Source organism: Mytilus californianus, unplaced genomic scaffold (assembly GCF_021869535.1).
Source record: "Mytilus californianus isolate M0D057914Y unplaced genomic scaffold, xbMytCali1.0.p SCAF_4, whole genome shotgun sequence".
Classification (NCBI taxonomy): Eukaryota; Metazoa; Mollusca; class Bivalvia; order Mytilida; family Mytilidae; genus Mytilus; species Mytilus californianus.
This window is the reverse complement of record NW_026262690.1, coordinates 45,714,420-45,734,697: the sequence shown is the minus strand read 5'-3', so window position 1 is coordinate 45,734,697 and position 20,278 is coordinate 45,714,420. Positions and strand designations below refer to the sequence as shown.

Sequence of the window (20,278 nt, the reverse complement as noted above, 5' to 3'; positions counted from 1 at the left end):
AATAATCCCCACTCCATATCAGAGGGAGTGCTAGGACACGGGGAAGTCAGTTATTAGGAGGAAGCCGAATTAGTACTAAGAGAGAACCACCAGGCCACTCGGTAGGAACATACAAACCAAAGAGATATTAGCAGATTGATCTCCAGGTCAAAGTCGGGAGCGATTCAGTCTAGGTACCAGAGATGTGGGAAGGTGAAAATCGCCCTTCTGATGTACTAAAATTTCCAGCGCCAGAGTCGGAATAAAAAACATGGGACCTTTAGCATTGTAGCCATCGGTCTTAACCACTAGACCAGTAAAACACACATTGTTACGTGAAGATATTTGCTTTGTGAGGTAAAAAATTTCTGGTAAAATGCATTGATTGGAAGATGCATGTTTTGACTCATTTTATGTCACTTTCCACTGAACATGGAAATGTCATAAATGTGATAGTGCGGGAAACTCTAGTAGAGTTAAAAAGAATTGGCAGAAAATTGTTTTATGATCTGCATATTGTAAGAACATAACTTCATAGAAGAATAGTTGTAACAGGTCAGCTTGATCGATGCAAAAGGCTACTGGTGCAAGTCAGAGGAGTATTGAGGGGGCCGAGACGGCCTTATGGAGCTACATATACATGAATGGTTAATGCATAGACTTTAAAAGTCCCACTCCTAGTGTTGACTTGCCAGGGACCCCTTTTCAATACCTTACCTTGGATCCGTACCTGTAAGTGATGCAAGTATCTGATAAATGGGTATTTCTAATCCAAATAATAATGAAGCTTGTAAGATTGTAAGACTATTTTGTTTTTGCTGTGATGCCTTCCTTCAACAAATACTTCCTTGGAAGACATTATTTTCTTCATGAAAATCATTTATATCCCACTATTATTCATTACTCACATTTTGTTTGTAGACATTCAAACATCCAAACAATAATGATACACAATACAGTGTAGACATTAAAAAATTCAAACAATAATGATACACAATACAGTGTAGACATTCAAACAATAATAACACACAATACATTGTAGACATTCAAGCAATAATGACACACAATACATTGTAGACATTCAAACAATAATGACACACAATATTACATTGTAGACATTCAAACAATAATGACACACAATACATTGTAGACATTCAAACAATAATGACACACAATACATTGTAGACATTCAAACAATAATGACACACAATACATAGTTGACATTCAAACAATAATGATACACAATACCAGTCTGTGCCAAACTGTTGTAGAGATTGTCTGACCGAAAAAGAAATTTGACATTTTCTACTATATTTTCAACTAAAAAATCTACAAATTTCTGTCTGGCCGAATGATTTTTTGTCGGACATTTTGTCAGTCAGAGAGAGTTTGGGAACATTCAGACAATAATGATACACAATACAGTGTAGACATTCAGACGTTAATTGATACACAATACATTGTAGACATTCAAACAATATGACTACAAAAGTTGAAACTTAACACCAATGTCATGTACTGGAAGTAAGTTGTTACTTTTGATGTTTTGAACATGTATGTAAAAGTTAAAATACAATATGTTTAGTAAGCTATAAATGTGATAAAAGGCCTCTGCATAACCAAATGTGAAACAATTTAAAATAGAAAACCAACGGCCTAATTTATGCTGAAAATAATAAACAGAAAACAAATGTGTCGGACAGTAACCAACGACAACTACTGAATCAATGTGAATATAGGACTCCTGACTTGGGACAGGAGCATTTAAGAATGTGGCAGAGTTAAACATATTTGTGAGTGCTCAAACCTCATTAATCTTTGACAGCGGTGTAACAGATTACATCAGAACAAACTGTAAAAATCATTTGGTAAGGGCTTATCTCATCAGATAAACAAAAGGCATGTATTTGTATTGAAAGGCATTTAAACAGATATATGCATTCAGTACCATACTTTAGCACTTTCTTAACTGATTTATGTCATTCATTACGAAGTTTGTCAGGGATATCTTGTATTAATCCTCACTGTGCTGGACTTAAAAGTATTTAAAAAAAAAACCCTCCAAAAGCAAGCAAAGGGAAAATTATATGTCAAATGCAACAATTTGATAGCCTTAAGCTTGAAGCTAAAGTTCTCAAGAAAAATCTTCCTTGAACCCCATACAGATAATAATCATATACACAACTGCTTCTTGGAAGATTAGTTATATACAAGTACCGTTAAATTCATGTTATTTATATACAAATTATAGTAAGAGCTTATACATAATGCTTATATATTTTTAGATAAAGACAGCTTAATCTGTTTACAGAACAACTGATTTGGGTAGGTGTAAATATTTTTTGCCTTGCAAGATGCATCCTGATAGATTAAAAGAACATCTACTGAAAGGTTGACCTGATGAATCAATTAGCACCTTAATCCCTGGCGATTCTTTTTTTTTTTTTTTTTTTTTAGAAATAAGCTATTCTTGAGGAGTAAGTCAGATACACCTTTTGCATTTCAGGCATTTTTGAGTCTACTGTCTTGATCTTTTAAAGAGGTATTAACGCATAAAACATGTTTGAATAATAGTAAAGTTCAAAATAATTGTTTAAAAATGCAAAAAAAAATATAATTTCTTCTTGTAATTATAGAGATATTTCCAAAGTACTTTGTTTCATTCACACACCTGAACAATTTAGTAAAACGAGCCACTGACACCCTCTAATTCTAAATAATGGAAGTGACGTATGCTGGGTCACCCTGATCAAATACGTATATTATATCATATTCAAACGGTTCAGCTTGCAAAGTAAAATAACAGTTTGGATATATCGGTGACAATTATCAACCAAACATGCTTTGAGAATAAAGTCATATATTCATCGAGGCTTGATAATCGTATATTTTTATGCGGCTACATGAGCAATAAGTGTTTTCCTTGACCTTCCTTCCCTCAGTTCCATTTTTGTTTCCACACACTAACTTAAGTTTGCCTCATGCAAATTTTATGAAACTCATACACAATGCTAAAAACAAAAACTTGCAGACATAGTTCGAATTTGGGCAGTGAGTCACTTGCCTTTCTAGAGTTATGCCCTTTTATAACTTAGAAAATGGCACATTTTTTTGTTTCCTCACTCTAGCTTAAAGTCATATGAAACCTCAAATTTGAAAAAAAAGTTTTAACATGTTTTATATACTTGAATGGCTAAGTTTTACTCTAAAAGAGGTGAATGTGAACTTTTTTTTAAAAGAAAATCCTTTATATGATCAAAATCGTCATAAATGTATCGATATTTAATTATTGGCTTCCCAGACACTAATTCGCCGATGTCTTCCTGTATGCAGTGACCTATCGACCAGCCCTGTCGTTTTAACTGCGCCCACCGCACTGCCCAAGTGCGAGGGGAAAGCCGTAATGAAAGAATGTAAACACACTTTTGAAGGTAAATAGAAATAACAGATGCTTAAAGAACAAATTTAATACAACAAATCTTTTAACAACTGTTAAGGAATAGTTTAATGAACAAATGGGAACACATGGGAAATATAAAAACAAATGTCATGGCTCTTTCAATTCACTTATCTGTCATGCTTTTTATTGTTTATCAATGTCACGATCCGGTAAACTTCGGCAACAAACTCGAAATTAATTAGCTTGCAATCAACAACCACTGAAAGAAATATTATTTGTCAATAATACATTATAGATGTTTGATAAATATAAAAAAACGTGCATGCAAGACTTAGTTTAGTATATATGGATGCATTGATTCAATAATTTTCGACAAACTCAAAATTTCTAGAAATTGTTTCATACATGTCATATGACTTAAAGTTATCCTCATCCAAATTTTATTGAAACTCATACAAAATGCTAAGAACCACATTACGCAGACAGAGTTCGAATTTGGTTTGTAAGTCATTTACCTTTCTAGAGTTATGCCCTTTTAAACTTAAAGCTTGATAGGGGGCATTCGTGTCCTCAGACACATTCTGCTTTTATTTAATTCAAATGTTTATTATTTAAAAAGTATTGAAATCGTGCATGTGCAGTTCCTTGGTGAAGAAACTGTTTTTAAAATGGGACACTCCCTGCACGTGTTTTCAAAAGATAACGGAGGATGTAACTTGTTGATTTGTTATACTATATTAAGTTAATACATGTGGGTTTTATGCGTTAATATAGCCACAATTTTGCTTTTAGTCCAAATTTTTTCAACTTCGCAAAAAGTTTGCCAACATTTTCAGGTTTTTTTTATTACATCTTGATGTTTTTTTACCATTTACATGATATAACTTTTCATCTACTTCTGTAAGTGTAAAACAACTCATATTAAGCATTATTGTAGACTACCATTATTATGATGATTCTTCTACTTCAACTTCAGAAGACGTCTCTTTTCTTTTCTGAAACATGTGAAATATGGATAAAAATATTTTTTTAATCCATAGATCTTTTGAACATGTTCATAAGCTTTTTATGCCCCCTCCGTAGCGGAGGGGGCATTAAGTTTTACCCTTGTCCGTCCGTACGTACGTGCATCCATCCGTCCGTACGTCCCAAAGTTGGTTTCCGTTCTCTAACTTTAGTTTGACACAACCAAATTATATGAAACTTATACACAATGCTTATTACCACAAAACATAGATCAAGATTGAATTTTGGTGGTATCACTTTAACTGTTCTAGAGTAATGCCCCTTTACAAATGGAAAAATTGCTGAATTTTTCGTTTCCGATCCCTTATTTAAGTTAGCCTCAACCAAATGTTATGAAACTTATACACAATGCTTATTACCACAAAATACAGACCAATTACAAATTTGGGTAGTGTCACTTTTACTGTTCTTCAGTTATGTCCCTTTATAACTTTATATGATATGCAAGGGGGGGCATCATCTGTGTCCCATGGACACATTCCCCTTTTATTTTTTTTATCTTTTCTTAATTGATATTGTGTAAAACGGCTATATCAAATTAACTAATTTTTTTTAGGATACAGAATTTTTCCTGACCTCACATACAGTTCATCAGTATATTAGATTTTAGTATGGCCAGTCGCATCAAAATGGAAAATGGAAAGAAGTATGGTCTGCTGTCAGGACAAAAACCTGGTTTGTATTTCCTTTGAACTTTGGTTAAAAATATGGAGTTCATATTGCAGAGGCATAATTTAGGGTTGCTGTTTAAATACAAGGAAGCTATTAAACCAAGAGTTCTAAGTGGTGAAGTTGAAGAAAAAGTTTTAAGGACGCCATCACAAGTTTGTTGAGAGGAAAATCTATTTCACAGATGATGTCAGATGTTCCAATTGTTGTAACCACAATCCTCTCCTAATTTCCTAGGTTGTGGCCTTCCAAATTAGACTTTTAATCTCCAATTCAGGCCCCAGGAAGTATTAAGCAAAAATTTGTCCTGTTTTGTCACCCTTCACTTTTCCCTTTGTAGTAATACATGAACCTATGCTTTTTAAACCTCCATTTAAATGTCACCTCTCATATTTTACTCTGGTCAATAAGGTAACATTTACAAAAGACGTTTTGACTAAAAGTTTTATTACTAAAAACAAGAAATATATTAATACTGTAATCAGCCTTGTAAAGTCCACACTGGTACATTGTCCATGAGAATTCAGAAAAAAAAAATTTTTGTAACTGCTTGAATACATCTTTATAAAACTCTGGTAATTTCAAGACATGTGTGATCGTTTGCGGTATTATCATTTTCCATCATAAAGTAGAAGTTGAAAATGCTTGTAAATGATTCCAGAACACTCCTCGAGTGTGAAAATAAGTCAAAATCATGAATAAACAATTGGGGAAGCTGTATTTCATTTTAACCGAAAGTTTGTTTAGCACGTATATATTGAAAATAATTATGGTGAGAGTGCGGAAAATCCATACTTCATAGTTACTACTAGCATACAACTTTGAAGCTAAAACAGTTCCATTCTTTAGTTAAATACTATTAAATATATTAATAAAATTAATATTTGAATGATCTTCAGCTAAAACAAAATGCATGCCTCAGTATGAAACACCAACACAGATTGAATAACTGATTACGTTTTGTAGTTTATACATTGTAATGCATAAGCTGGTTCCCAGCTGATTTATATACTTTTTTCATTTTGGTAAATACAAGCGGATTCCAGTTTATGTTATGCAATGCTATGAAAAGAAACGAGTAATTTGTAATGAAACATTTGATTTTGATATTTATCAGTTAATATTGGATTTTAAATTAAATTTCCATATTAATATGGATTTGGTAAATTATTAGATATGAAAAGTATAAAGGGGCCTATTACATTTTCAATAACAAACATGGCAGAACGTAAACATTCTCTTAAGGAGTGCGTGAGCCTTAGCCGGAGAGGTTGTGGGTTGAACACTGTCCCGTTCAAAGAAAATATCCAAGATTTTGGTTGTAAAAATTCAATTTGGCCTTTGCCTTAGGGGTGAATTAGAATTGATGATGCTGGTGGGTGAAAACCCCAATGTGTAAATTCTTATCTGGAGCTCTGTTAACTATTTTAATTTAAAACTGTATTGCAATGTAAATGCTCTGTAGATCTCTCTGTTCAACTTAATTTATTAAGTAAAATGCTTTTTCTGGTTAAATTTGTAAAGTCAGTTTTTATGCCCAGGCCGGAGCAGAGGGGGCATTAAGTTTAACCCTTGTCCGTCTGCGTGTCCGTCCGTCCGTACGTCCCACAAATTGGTTTCCGTTCTCTTACTTTAGTTTGCCTCAACCAAATGTTGTGAAACTTATTCACAATGCCTATTACCACAAAATACAGATCAAGTTTGCATTTTGGTGGCGTCACTTTTACTGTTCTAGAGTTATGCCCCTTTACATATGGAAACATTGCTGAATTTTTAGTTTCTGTTCTCAAACTTAAGTTTGCCTCAACCAAATGTTATGTAACTTATACACAATGCTTATTACCACAAAATTCAGATCAAGTATGAATTTGGGTAGCGTCAATTTTACCGTTCTTGAGTTATGTCCCTTTATAACGTTATATGCAAGCAGGGGCATCATCTGTGTCCATGGACACATTCTCCATTTTTTTACTATATCTCTCTACTGATATTGAATATTGAATTATAAAGGTTAAGTACTGACAAATTGATTCATCAGATTGTAGATTTAGTTTGTCTTTCCAGTGTCGTTAACAGAATCAAAAACACATGTGACAATCCAAGGCTTCATTGCCAATGTTGAATCTAACTTGACCTATGTTAACAACTACACAGAATCTATTGAGACACGTTATGTCTTTCCTATTGACGACATGTCAGCTGTGTATAAGTTTGAAGCAGATATTAATGGCAGACATATTGTAGCAGAATGTCAGGAAAAACAACAGGTAAGATTAAAAAGTCATATATTTTCCCCCAAAAATGTGAATGTTTATTGAAGCGGATGATGTCAAAAGGGTTCAAAGAAGAATTCTAATATATTAAAGTATGAATGACAGTGTCATGATAATATTTCATGACCACAATTAAATTCCATCTATTGATGAAATTAGGTTTTTGATGGAAAAACAATCATAAGTTGAACAAAGACAGACAACAGCATGGTCTAAGGAAAAAAAAGAACACTGAGACAAACCACGGGGGGGGGGTCTCAACATTCAAATTTGGGTACAGATGTCTGGCTGGGGTTTAAAATCGTATATTTTTATTTGCAAAAATCCCTACCATTCATATATTTCATATCGCCGCAATATAGCCTTTTTGTGCTGATGCTGCGTAAGCAGTAAGCAATCACAATCAATCAATCATACATTTCATAGGAAAAATATAACATATTGATATATTTTCCCAGCTATCAGAAAAACAATCTATGGAATCCTTAGATGTAAACCACATGGGATCATTCATATTATTAGACAACAAGATCAGTACACAGTTTTACAAACATCTTAACAGAAGATTGCTATTTATGACCCATTGACATATTAATTTCTACATATATCTATATTATCTCCACAAAATTACGCCCCATTGATATATTTGACATTCAAAAAATGTGGCCCACACCAGCAACACGTCTGTGTATACCTTTATATAGGAAGAGTGCCCTGTGAGACAAGCATTAGTCCATACAGGTTGCACTTCTGTAAATATAGACAATGCAATTTCCCATAGGAACTCCTTTTACGGCTAAAACTGTGCCACTCTTACTATGAAGTTTCGTAAAAATTTATGTTCTAGAATGGAAAGTTCATATGTGCTACAATTTTTTCTCAAAGGTCAAAATATAGGGCTGTGCGGCATATTTTCAACATTTATATGCCCCAAACTTCTAACAGTTGAAACTTACACTAAAATTCTGTACTACCCCTGCCTTCACTTTTGGTCCTCCTCAGAATTCAATTTCGCTGCTATCTATGTGTATTTATACTGGTAACATTCCCAAGTTATGTCTCTATGAGATGAAACATAGAGATCATATCTGGGAACCAGAATGTTAACAAAACAAAATATCTATGAATATTATATATCTCGCCAAAAGAGGCATGGTTTGTGAAACAGATGTATTTACAAAGTGCAACCTACAGACTAAATTCAATCACAATAAAAAAATTACAGCATTCATTGCCATTTTGTCTTAAGTTTATATAAAGTGACAGTCATTTCATATCCAAACATTACCTTCGTCTGGCTTGTGCTGAAAAATTATACATACATGTACCATTTTTGGACCTTTAATTGAATAAGAGTGTACTAGTTCCTGGAAGTCTGGAAGCACAAAAACAGTTACTGCTGAACATTCAACGAGGATTCAATAGTGATCCATAGGTCCAAAACCTTTCATTTTTGTGGAGCCTGCGACTTTTGTCGCAAAAACGAGACATAGCGATCCTACATTCTGTCGGCGGCGGCGGCATCCACAAATATTCACTCTGTGGTTAAAGTTTTTCAAATTTTAATAACTTTCTTAAACTAATCTGCAGTTCAACCAAACTTGGACAGAAGCTTGTTTATGATCATAAGATAGTATCCAGAAGTAAATTTTGTAATATAAAAAAATCCTGTTTATCTGTATTTTACTCATACATGGACTTAAGTTTTTCTGCCAGTTAACATTACATTCACTCTGTGGTTAAAGTTTATCAAATTTTAATAACTTTCTTAAACTATTCTGGATTTGTACCAAACTTGGACAGAAGCTTGTTTATGGTCAAAAGCTAGTATCTAGAAGAAAATTTTGTAAAAATTTATTTCCTGTTTTTCCGTATATAACTTATTAATGGACTTAGTTTTATTTCAGTTAACATTACGTACAGTCTGCAGTTAAAGTTTTTAAAACGTTTATTAGATTCATAAACCTTCTTGGATTTTTACCAAACTTGAACAGAACTTCTTACAATCAAAAGATAGTATCTAGAGGAAAATTTTTAATAATTTTTTCCCCATTTTTGTTGAGCCTGCGAATAACAGCAAAAGTAGGCGAGACACTGGGTTCCGCGGAACCCTTACAAATTTTTTACAAAATTATCAAAATATTTTACAAATTTTGATAGGTTCATCTATGTGTAGGAACTATTTTGTGTGAAATGTGAACTACTTTCTAATATGTGCTTCCTGACTGAGCACACATTGGTTCCAAACCTTCAGTTCAAGTGAGAATTGTTCATAAGTAATGAGTTTTGATATTTTATACTATTCTGCGGCTGAAACTAGAAAAAACCTATTTCATTGCATATATTATTTTAATGTAACAAACAATGCAGCAGAAAACTCAGAACTAAGAAAGTCATTGTATAATTTAAATTCTTATCACCTTATTAAATAATTAAGTTACGTATAATTTAGGCATTACATATTATAATATTTGTTTTTTTTAGGCTAAGATAACCTTTGAAGAAGCTACATCTACTGGTCAGACTGGGTTTTATCTATCAGAGAGTAAATATGCTGGAGATATTTTTGTGTGTAAGCTTGGTAACTTGGATGCAGGTGAAACTGCAGTATTGACCATGGCATATGTTGTAGAGTTAACTGTTGAACCAGATGGGGGTCTGAAGTTTGTTTTGCCATATGTTTTGAATGCTAGATATTCATCAGGTCAGTCTATATAACTCCAAATCATTTATAAAAAATGGTTGACAAAATATCATTTATCATGTTTATTGTAATATCTTGTAGGCATAAGGGAACAAAAGGAAATTTCACAGGTCTGCAATTTCCGTGTTATAATATTATTGTATTCTTGTAAAGTTTTGTTCTCTGATCATTAACAAAAATGATTAGTTTAAAGACACATACCAATGGTACCGTAATGAGTATTTGTCTGAAAAGATCAGTATCAACTTATGTTAACACTCAGTAACCCAGTATTTAAAAGTTATAAATTATGTTTATTTATTAAAGATTGTTATAACATGTGTTGGACTCAAATAAACTTCTGGTTACAAATTATCAATTATTCCTAATATCAGTCCAATCTGACGTAATATAAATGCCCCCGCCGTAGCGGTGGGGGCATTAAGTTTTACCCTTGTCTGTACGTACGTACGTACCAAAATTGGATTCCGTTCTCTAACTTGAGTTTGCCTCAACCAAATGTTATGAAACTTATACACAATGCTTATTACCACAAAACACAGATCAAGTTTGAATTTTGGTGGCGTCACTTCAACCGTTCTAGAGTTATGCCCTTTATAAATGGAAAAATTGCAAAATATTTAGTTTCCGTTCTCTAACTTAAGTTTGCCTCAACCAAATGTTATGAAACTTATACACAATGCTTATTACCACAAAACACAGATCAAATATGAATTTTGGTGGCGTCCCTTTAACTGTTCTAGAGTTATGCCCCTTTATAAATGGAAAAATTGCAAAATTTTTATTTTCTTCTAAATATCAAGTAATTTTAAAATTGGAGTTATCTTCCTTTGTCCATGATTATAGTTGAATCAACTACAATCAATGCTTTATACAATGCAATTTTTATACGCCCGTCAAATTTTTGACGGGACGTATTATGTTGTACAAATGTCCCGCGTCCGTCCGTCTGTCTGTCCGTCTGTCTGTCCGGCGTAAACATGTCGCACCGTAACTTGAGAATGACTTATCCAAATTTCATGAAACTTAACATAGTTGTTTCTTATGATGGTCAAACGATCTGTATACTTTTTGGTGAAAATAAGATTAAAACTTTTTGAGTTACGGGACTTAGTAACTAAAACAGGTGTGTGTTTTTTTTCACATGTCGCGCCGTATCTCAAAAACAATTTATGATTATTGCTTAAAACTTTACACACTTCTTAGTTTTATTAATCTTAAGATCTGTATACTTTTTGGTGATGATTCAAAATTTTATTTTTGAGTTATTGAGTATTTTGTTAAAAAGGGGGAGGGGTTTTTCACATGTCGTGCCGTATCTCAAAAACAGTTTATGATTATTGCTTAAAACTTTACACACTTCTTAGTTATATTAACCTCAAGATCTGTATACTTTTTGGTGATGATTCAAAATTTTATTTTTGAGTTATTGAGTATTTTCTAAAAAAAGGGGGAGGGGTTTTTCACATGTCGTGCCATATCTCAAAAATGATTTATGATTATTGCTTAAAGTTTTACTCACTTCTTAGTTATATTAATCTAAAGATCTGTATACTTTTTGGTTTTGATTCAAAATTTTATTTTTGAGATATTGATTTTTTTTTTTTAAAAGGGGTGTTTTCACATGTCGCGCCGTATCTCAAAAACGATTTATGATTATTGCTTAAAATTTTACACACTTCTTAGTTATATTAATCTAAAGATCTGTATACTTTTTGGTTTTGATTCAAAATTTTATTTTATAGATATTGAGTTTTTTGTAAAAAAAAAAAGGGGGTTTTCGCATGTCACGCCGTATGTCAGAAACTTTTTATGCTTATTGCATAAAAATTCACACACAAGACGACGGGCGTATCATGCGCTCATGGCGCAGCTGTTTATTTATTTTGACTTCCACTGCTAAAACACAGATCAAGTTGAATTTGGGTAGTGTCACTTTAACCATAATGGAGTTGTGCCCTTTATAAATTGAAAAATTGCAAAATTTGTAGTTTCCATTCTGTAACTTAAGTTTGCCCCAACCAAACATTATGAAACCTATACACAATATTCATTACCACAAAACTAAGATCAAGTACAAATTTTTTGTTTCCGTTTTCTAACTTGAGTTTGTCTCAACCAAATGTTAGAAAAACATATATACACAACCGTTCTAGAGTTATGCGTGTTGACAAATAGAAAAATTGCTGAATTTTTATACGACCGCAAAAAAATTTTTGTGGTCGTATATTGGTATGACGTTAGGCGTCGTCGTCGTCGTCGTCTGGCGTCGTCCGGCGTCGTCTGAAGACGCATTGGTTTTCGCACTCTAACTTTAGTTTAAGTGAATGGATCTCTATGAAATTTTACCACAAGGTTCAATACCACAAAAGGAAGGTTGGGATTGATTTTGGGGGTTATGGTACCAACAGTAAAGGAATTAGGGGCCAAAAAGGGGCCAAAAATAAGCATTTTTGTAACTTCCAGACATAACTTGTGTGTTAGTGTATGGATCTCTCTGACATTGTACCACAAGGTTCCATATCACAAAAGGAATGCTGGGATTGATTTTGGGGGTAATTGCCTCAAAATTTTAGGAATTAGGGGCCAAAAAAGGGCCAAAAAACAAGCATTTTTCTAGTTTCATGACAATAACTTGTGTGTAAGTGTATGGATCTTTCTGAAATTGTACTACAAGGTTCCATATCACAAAGGGAAAGCTGGAATTGAGTTTGGGGGTAATTGTCGAAACGTTTAGGAATTGGGGGCCAAAAAGGGGCCAAAACTAAGCATTTTTCTAGTTTCCAGACAATAACTTGTGTTCAAATGTATGGATCTCTCTGAAATTGTACTGCAAGGTACCATACCACAAAGGGAAGGCTGGGATTGATGATGGGGGTAATTGCCTCAATATTTTAGGAATTAGGGGCCAAAAAGGGACAAAAAACAAGCATTTTTCTAGTTTCAGGACAATAACTTGTGTGTAAGTGTATGGATCTTTCTGAAATTGTACTACAAGGTTCCATATCACAAAGGGAAAGCTGAAATTGAGTTTGTGGGTAATTGTCGAAACGTTTAGGAATTGGGGGCCAAAAAGGGGCCAAAACTAAGCATTTTTCTAGTTTCCAGACAATAACTTGTGTTCAAATGTATGGATCTCTCTGAAATTGTACTGCAAGGTACCATACCACAAAGGGAAGGCTGGGATTGATGATGGGGGTAATTGCCTCAATATTTTAGGAATTAGGGGCCAAAAAGGGGCAAAAAACAAGCATTTTTCTAGTTTCAGGACAATAACTTGTGTGTAAGTGTATGGATCTTTCTGAAATTGTACTACAAGGTTCCATATCACAAAGGGAAAGCTGGGTTTGAGTTTGGGGGTAATTGCCCTAAACGTTTTGGAATTTGGGGCCAAAAAGGGGTCAAAAAACACATTTTTCTAGTTTCCAGACAATAACTTGTGTTCAAGTGTATGGATCTCTCTGAAATTGTACTGCAAGGTACCATACCACAAAGGGAAGGCTGGGATTGAGTTTGGGGGTGATGAATCATAAGGGGGTTCAAAAAATTTGGGGGGGGATTTTTTTTTTTTCCTTTTTTTTCTTTTAAAATTTTCCATTTTAAGTTGGTTATTTCTGATTTATATTTAAAAGCAAATAATAATGATATGGTAGGAGAAACACACCAAACAGGAAGTGTAAATTATTATATAATAAGTATTGTGCAATAGCAAGAAATTTTCAATTGCACAGTATTGCACAATAGCAAGAAATCTTCAATTGCACAGTATTGCGCAATAGCAAGAAATCTTCAATTGCACAGTATTGCGCAATAGCAAGAAATATCCAATAGCACATTATTGCGCAATAGCAAGAAATTGTCAATTGTACAGTATTGCGCAATAGCAAGAAACATTTAATTGCACAGTATTGTGCAAAAGAAGATACTTCGTATAAATTGCTTATTTCTTGACCAATTTCAATGGGGTTTTATTCTTGAATTCTTGGGGTTCTTTAATATGCTGAATCTAACCGTGTATTTAGTTTTTGGATTTTGGGCCCCGTTTTTAAATTGGTCCACATTGAGGTCCAAAGGGTCCAAAATAAACTTTGTTTGATTTCATCAAAAATTGAATAATTGGGGTTCTTTGATATGCCGAATCTAACCATGTATTTAGAGTCTTAATTTTTGGTTCCGTTTTCAAATTGGTCTACATTAAGGTCCAAAGGGTCCAAAATTAAACTTAGTTTGATTTTAACAAAAATTGAATTCTTAGGGTTCTTTGATATGCTGAATCTAAACATGTATTTAGATTTTTGATTATGGGCCCAGTTTTCAAGTTGGTCCAAATCGGGGTCCAAAATTAAACTTTGTTTGATTTCAACAAAAATTGAATATATGGGGTTCATTGATATGCTGAATCTAACCATGTATTTAGATTTTTGATTTTTGGGCCCCATTATCAACTTTGTCCACATTGAGGTCAAAAGGGTCCAAAATTAAACTTTGTTTGATTTCATCAAAAATTGAATTCTTGGGATTCTTTGATATGCTGAATCTAACCATGTATTTAGATTTTGGATATTGGACCATAATAGGTGAATGTCCAATTTTAAATTTTTAAGTTCTTAGACCACATTCATTCTGTGTCAGAAACCTATGCTGTGTCAAATATTTAATCACAATCCAAATGCAAAGCTGTATCAAGCTTGAATGTTGTGTCCATACTTGCCCCAACTGTTCAGGGTTCGACCTCTGCGGTCGTATCAAGCTGCGCCCTGCGGAGCATTTTATTAGTTTCTGTTCTCTACTTAAGTTAGCCTCAACCAAATGTTATGAGACTTACACACAATGCTTATTACCACAAAACTCAGATCAAATTCAAGTTTGGGTAGCGTCACTTTTACCGTTCTTCAGTTATGTCCCTTTATAACTATATGATATGCAAGCGGGGGCATCATCTGTGTCCACATGTGGACACTATCCACATTTATTTTTTTTAAAATCTGATCCCCTATAATGGAAGTTTTTTTTCCTTTCTCAAATTGAAGTCCAACTCCTGCTTTCTCTAATGGATATCTCTTTTTCCAGACTTACTGCAATGACATCATAGTTAATACAAAAGTAAAAACCTTATTGAATTGACTGACAGAAACAAACACCAAGTACAAAGGACAAAGTTTTATTAATGGTCAAATCGGTCCTAGAATGAATGTTATTTGAAACTTTCAGTCTTATAATATGATGAATGCTGTCTGGATGTCCAGGTGTCTTAGCATCAACATTTCCATTTCCAGACAAAATCTCATAAGCCATTGATAATATCATTACCAAATTTGGCTTGATAATGCCCAATGGAAACAGGAAGACCCATATTGATTTTTGGGTCAATCGGTCTAAGATCAATTTCACCGCAGCTATTAATAGTCTGAAATCATGAGAAAAAGTTTGACTTCTAGATGTTATCTTTTGAATCATTTATGTCCAACTTTTGCCAAACTTGGTTCAATAGTTTGGGGTCAATAGGTCAAGTTTAAGATCAAAGCAGCTATTGATAGACTAATTTTTATCAATTTTTTTAGTCCCCTACTGACGAAGTTGAAGGGGACTTCAGGTTTGCACTCCGTCCTTCTGTCCGTCTGTCTGTCCATCCATCAGTCGGCAAATCAGTTTTCCACACTTTTTTTCTTCGTGCTTGAAGATATTGATTTGATATTGGGTGTATTGTTTAATCATGATAAGTTACAGATCAAGTTCGAATATTATTTGGGTCTGACGATTTTGTGCAGAGTTAAGGTCCTTGAACTTAGAAAATTCACTCAAATAATCAGTTTTCCACACTTTTTTTTGTCATGGTTGAAGATATTGATTTGATGATTGGTAAATAGTTTTATCATGACAAGTTACAGATCAAGTTCGATTGTTATTCCAGTCTAATGATTTTGTGCAGAGTAATGGTGCCTGGACTTAGAAAATTCACTCAAATAATCAGTTTTCCTCACTTTTTTTCGTCATGCTTGAAGATCTTGATTTGATAATTGGTATATAGTTTTATCATGACAAGTTACAGATCAAAAACGAATTTTGTTCCAGTCTGATGATTTTGTGCAGAGTTATGGTCCTTGGACTTAGAAAATTCACTCAAATAATCAATTTTCCACATTTTTTTTCGTCATGCTTGAAGATATTGACTTGATATTTGTTATATAGTTTGCACCATGACAAGTTATAGATCAAGTTAGCATTTTGTTCCAGTACAATGAATTTTTAACCAGTAGGGGACTATGTATTGCAAGGCAATACTCCCAGAATGCTTGTTAGTCCCCTACCGACGAAGTCGAAGGGGACTTTAGGTTTGCACTCCGTCCGTCTGTCCGTCCGTCAGTCTGGCAAATCAGTTTTCCACACTTTTTTTCTTCGTTCTTGAAGATATTGATTTGATATTTGGTATATAATTTTATAATGACAAGTTATAGATCAAGTTCGAAATTTGTTCCTGGTCTGATGATATAGTCCAGAGTTATGGACCATAACTCTGGACCATTTCTAATGATAGAGTACTATGTTAAACCATATTTCTGTACAAAGGGAGATAACTCATTTTTTAAAAGACATTCTTTGATAAATTATTTGAAGATTTTTTCTTTGCAGGTTTGTTTGTTATTTTGTATAAACTAATTTTCTGAATGCTATATATATATATAAAAAAAAATTATGAAGTGAAATCCTTTAATTAGATAATAATCTATTATTACATTGGTCGCAATTAATTACATTGATTTCCCAGTGAAATAAAAACCGATAATTTCACATGTGAAATAAACGTGGTTATTTCACTCCTCTGACGTCATACAACAATAGGCGTTGTCAAGATGTCGATAACTTCGGATCAAAACAAATTGTGAATGTGTAGAAAAAGATATAGTTCCTTACGTTTTCTACTTTAATTTCATAAAAAAGCCATTTGCCAATGTAATAAAAAGAATAACTAATCAAAGAATTCAAATATCGAAAAATATTCAACTCGTGACCGAACAACACTGATAATTAACTCGTGCGCTACGTGCATTCGTGAATTAATGTGTTGTTCGGTCACTCGATGAATATTTTTCTCTATTTGAATTCTTCGATTAGTTTTTCTATAATTTTTATTAATGTATATATTTCATCACATTACATTGTGTAGATAAAAATTGTTGACATTTTATAAATAAGTTACAAATCTATATTAGTTTGTGACAATTGAAAGGAAAAAGGAAAGGGAAACTAGTAATTATATTTGATTATAATTTGAAAATAGATATACACTGTATTACATCATATCTAATTTTAGATAACTATTAATCATATCTAATATTAAAGTGTTTTCCACACTTTTTTTCATCACTCGTGAAGATATTGATTGATAATTGGTATATAGTTTTATCATGACAAGTTACAGATCAAGTTCAAATTTTTGTTTCGGTCTGATAATTTTGTGCAGAGTTATGGTCCTTGGACTTGAAAAATTCACTCATATAATCAGTTTTCCACACTGTTTTTAGTCATGCTTGAAGATATTGACTTGATATTTTCTTTTTGTTTACTCCATGACAAGTTATAGAACAAGTTAGCATTTTGTTCCAGTATAATGAATTTTTACCCGGTAGGTGACTATGTATTGCCATGCAATACTTTCAGAATGCTTGTTGTTTCTGGATGTTATCTTATGAACCAATATATCACAATCATCTTACTTTTACCAAAATTGATAAGGTAGTTCTCAATGAAATAAAAAAAATCACCCATATAAGGCACTGGGTCATATGTCAAGCTTTCAGTAGCATTTAAAAGACTGAAATTTGGACAAATTTGTTTATTTCCCACCACCATTTGATATATATACATGTAGATTGTCACTAGACTTTACAATCTTGATTGTACTTGACACATAAATCATGTTTCTTCAGCTACACATCCATGAAGATTGAAAATAGTATGTGCAACCATTGTGCTTCTGTATTTTTTTTTTAGTTGGAATTAACTTCAACAACTTTTAAATTATGAATTTAACAAATAGCTTTTACTATTTTCGTTTAGCTGGATCTACAGAGAACTCAGAAAAACCAGTCAAGAAAGAATTCACTGCATCAGTAAAGGGTCATCACAAGATCAAATCTGTTAACACTTATAGAGATGATTTACAGTTAAAGATATTTGATGATCGACATTCAGCAGAGGTATTCATAGATTTGCGGGATGTTGCTTTTTGTTTTGCTTTTGACTAGGGATGTCAACTCGGTGAAGATTTACTAATCGATTACTCGTTGGGTTTACCGAGCGATACTCGAGTACTCGCTCGGTAAAACATTTACAAAATGGAAACACAAAATTATATACTTTAATGTACATATATTGGGGTTTGTTGTCTTATGGTTGTAAAACCCTCAAAATTATTACCTAGGACTAAATAATATAGTCCAAGGAATTTTATACCATATTTAATAGCTCATGTACTACATGTATTATGTAAATTAATAATAATCTAATCAAGTAATTAATTAGTTAATATCTATAGAAAAATTATTACTCAAACAACAGTATTTGGGAACTATAGAAAAACACATTAAATGATCAACAAAGGGGAATGATTAGAACTTACTGATACCATTAATTATTTTCTGAGGGTCGACACATGGTGCAACGAATTTGTTCTTATTTAAAAATATCATCTTGTCAACTTTTTCTGGGTCATAGCGATTTCCCAAATGTGTTAGATAATTAACCGTACTGGTATGAAATTTATGCTCTGACGGTACAGAGGTGGGGGAGTGACTAAGATTAGCTAAAAGTGTAAGCCTTGGAAAAATGCTCGTGTTCATATATCTTACATGTACATCTGTTTGGAGGAATTTTAAATGATAGTTTGAATGCAAACATTCAAATGGTATTTTAAATTTTTAAATATTTTTTTTTGTTTATAAACGTAAGATAGCAACAACATTCTAACAAGAAACCGATTAGTCGAGTATCATTTTGGTAATCGATACTCGGTACTACCGAGCGTGTTCGCGTATTCGAGTACTCGTTGACATCCCTACTTTTGACCGAAGTTGTTGAGCAAGACATATAAATCCTACATTCCATCAGTGGTGTGAACATTTAGGTTAAGTGAGACTGCATGGTTATCAATGTTTTAGACATCAATAACTTTGTACAACCTTCATGGAATTTTGGGAAACATGGACAGCAGCTTCTTCACGATTAAGAAGGTATCCAGAGCAAAATTTAAAAAAAAATAGTATTTTGCTGATAAATGGACTTTTTTTCAGTTAGCATTAAGATAGTCTTAAGATTTTATTTTTTTTCAGACAGGTTTGTTTATGTTGTGACTTCTGGTATGCATTTGAGTTTGATGAAAATATGTCTCTTTCGTAAGTTTTCTTTCTACCACATGGACCAGTGCTAAGTGGACATCTGATGGCTGATCAAACATGCGATGTTAATTCCCAAGTCTTTTGTATGTAGAGAAGTCTGCAGATCAGACATGCACTGTTAAATCCAACGTCTTTATAGTAGAGAATATGGCTGACCAGACATGGAATTGTAAATCCAATGTTTTTATAGTAGAGAATATGGCTGACCAGACATGCAATGTTAAATCTAATGTCTTTTTAGTAGAGAATATGGCTGACCAGACATGAACTGTTAAATCCAATGTCTTTTAAGTAGAGAATATGGCTGACCAGACATGCAATGTTAAATCCAATGTCTTTTAAGTAGAGAATATGGCTAATCAGACATGCAATGTTAAATCCAATATCATTTTAGTGGAGAAATCACCTAAATTACTTAGTCAATCATTGACTAATGATGATGCTTAATTGATAAACAACTCGGTTAAAATGCTTTTTTTAAATATTTCAGATAAAGTTAAAGGACATACATCATCAATACAGAGATTTGGAATTTTCTGTGTCTTACGATGATGTTTCTAAACCAGAAGCAATATTGGAAGTTGGTGATCGGAGTAAAGGTAAGAAAATAATCAGAACCTTGGAATTTATGTTATTTTATGGAAAAAATAATTAAATTGTAAATGAAATCAGTTTAATCATGATCTTTATTCAGAGTCCTATTATGGAATGTGAATGTTACGCACAAATGTAAAGTTTAAAGCTGTAAGGAACTGAAAAAATACACATCAATATAACTCATAGATTGATATCAATATTCCATCTTTTTACTGCATCAAGCAAAATACATAGT

At 33.0% G+C, this 20,278-nt stretch overlaps 1 protein-coding gene across 4 annotated transcripts in view; it reads left to right on the top strand.

The window, feature by feature from the left end:
* Window positions 1–20,278, top strand: part of LOC127738111 (von Willebrand factor A domain-containing protein 5A-like) — a 100,791-nt gene that overhangs the window by 2,635 nt on the left and 77,878 nt on the right. For all 4 annotated transcript variants that reach the window (XM_052249239.1, XM_052249238.1, XM_052249241.1 and 1 more), the window contains exons 2-7: window positions 2,265–2,304; window positions 4,962–5,080; window positions 7,139–7,341; window positions 9,832–10,051; window positions 18,110–18,249; window positions 19,937–20,045. In XM_052249239.1, the coding sequence (XP_052105199.1) occupies window positions 5,017–5,080; window positions 7,139–7,341; window positions 9,832–10,051; window positions 18,110–18,249; window positions 19,937–20,045 (736 nt within the window). In that variant the 5' untranslated portion in view covers window positions 2,265–2,304; window positions 4,962–5,016. The remainder of the gene's footprint in view (window positions 1–2,264; window positions 2,305–4,961; window positions 5,081–7,138; window positions 7,342–9,831; window positions 10,052–18,109; window positions 18,250–19,936; window positions 20,046–20,278) is intronic.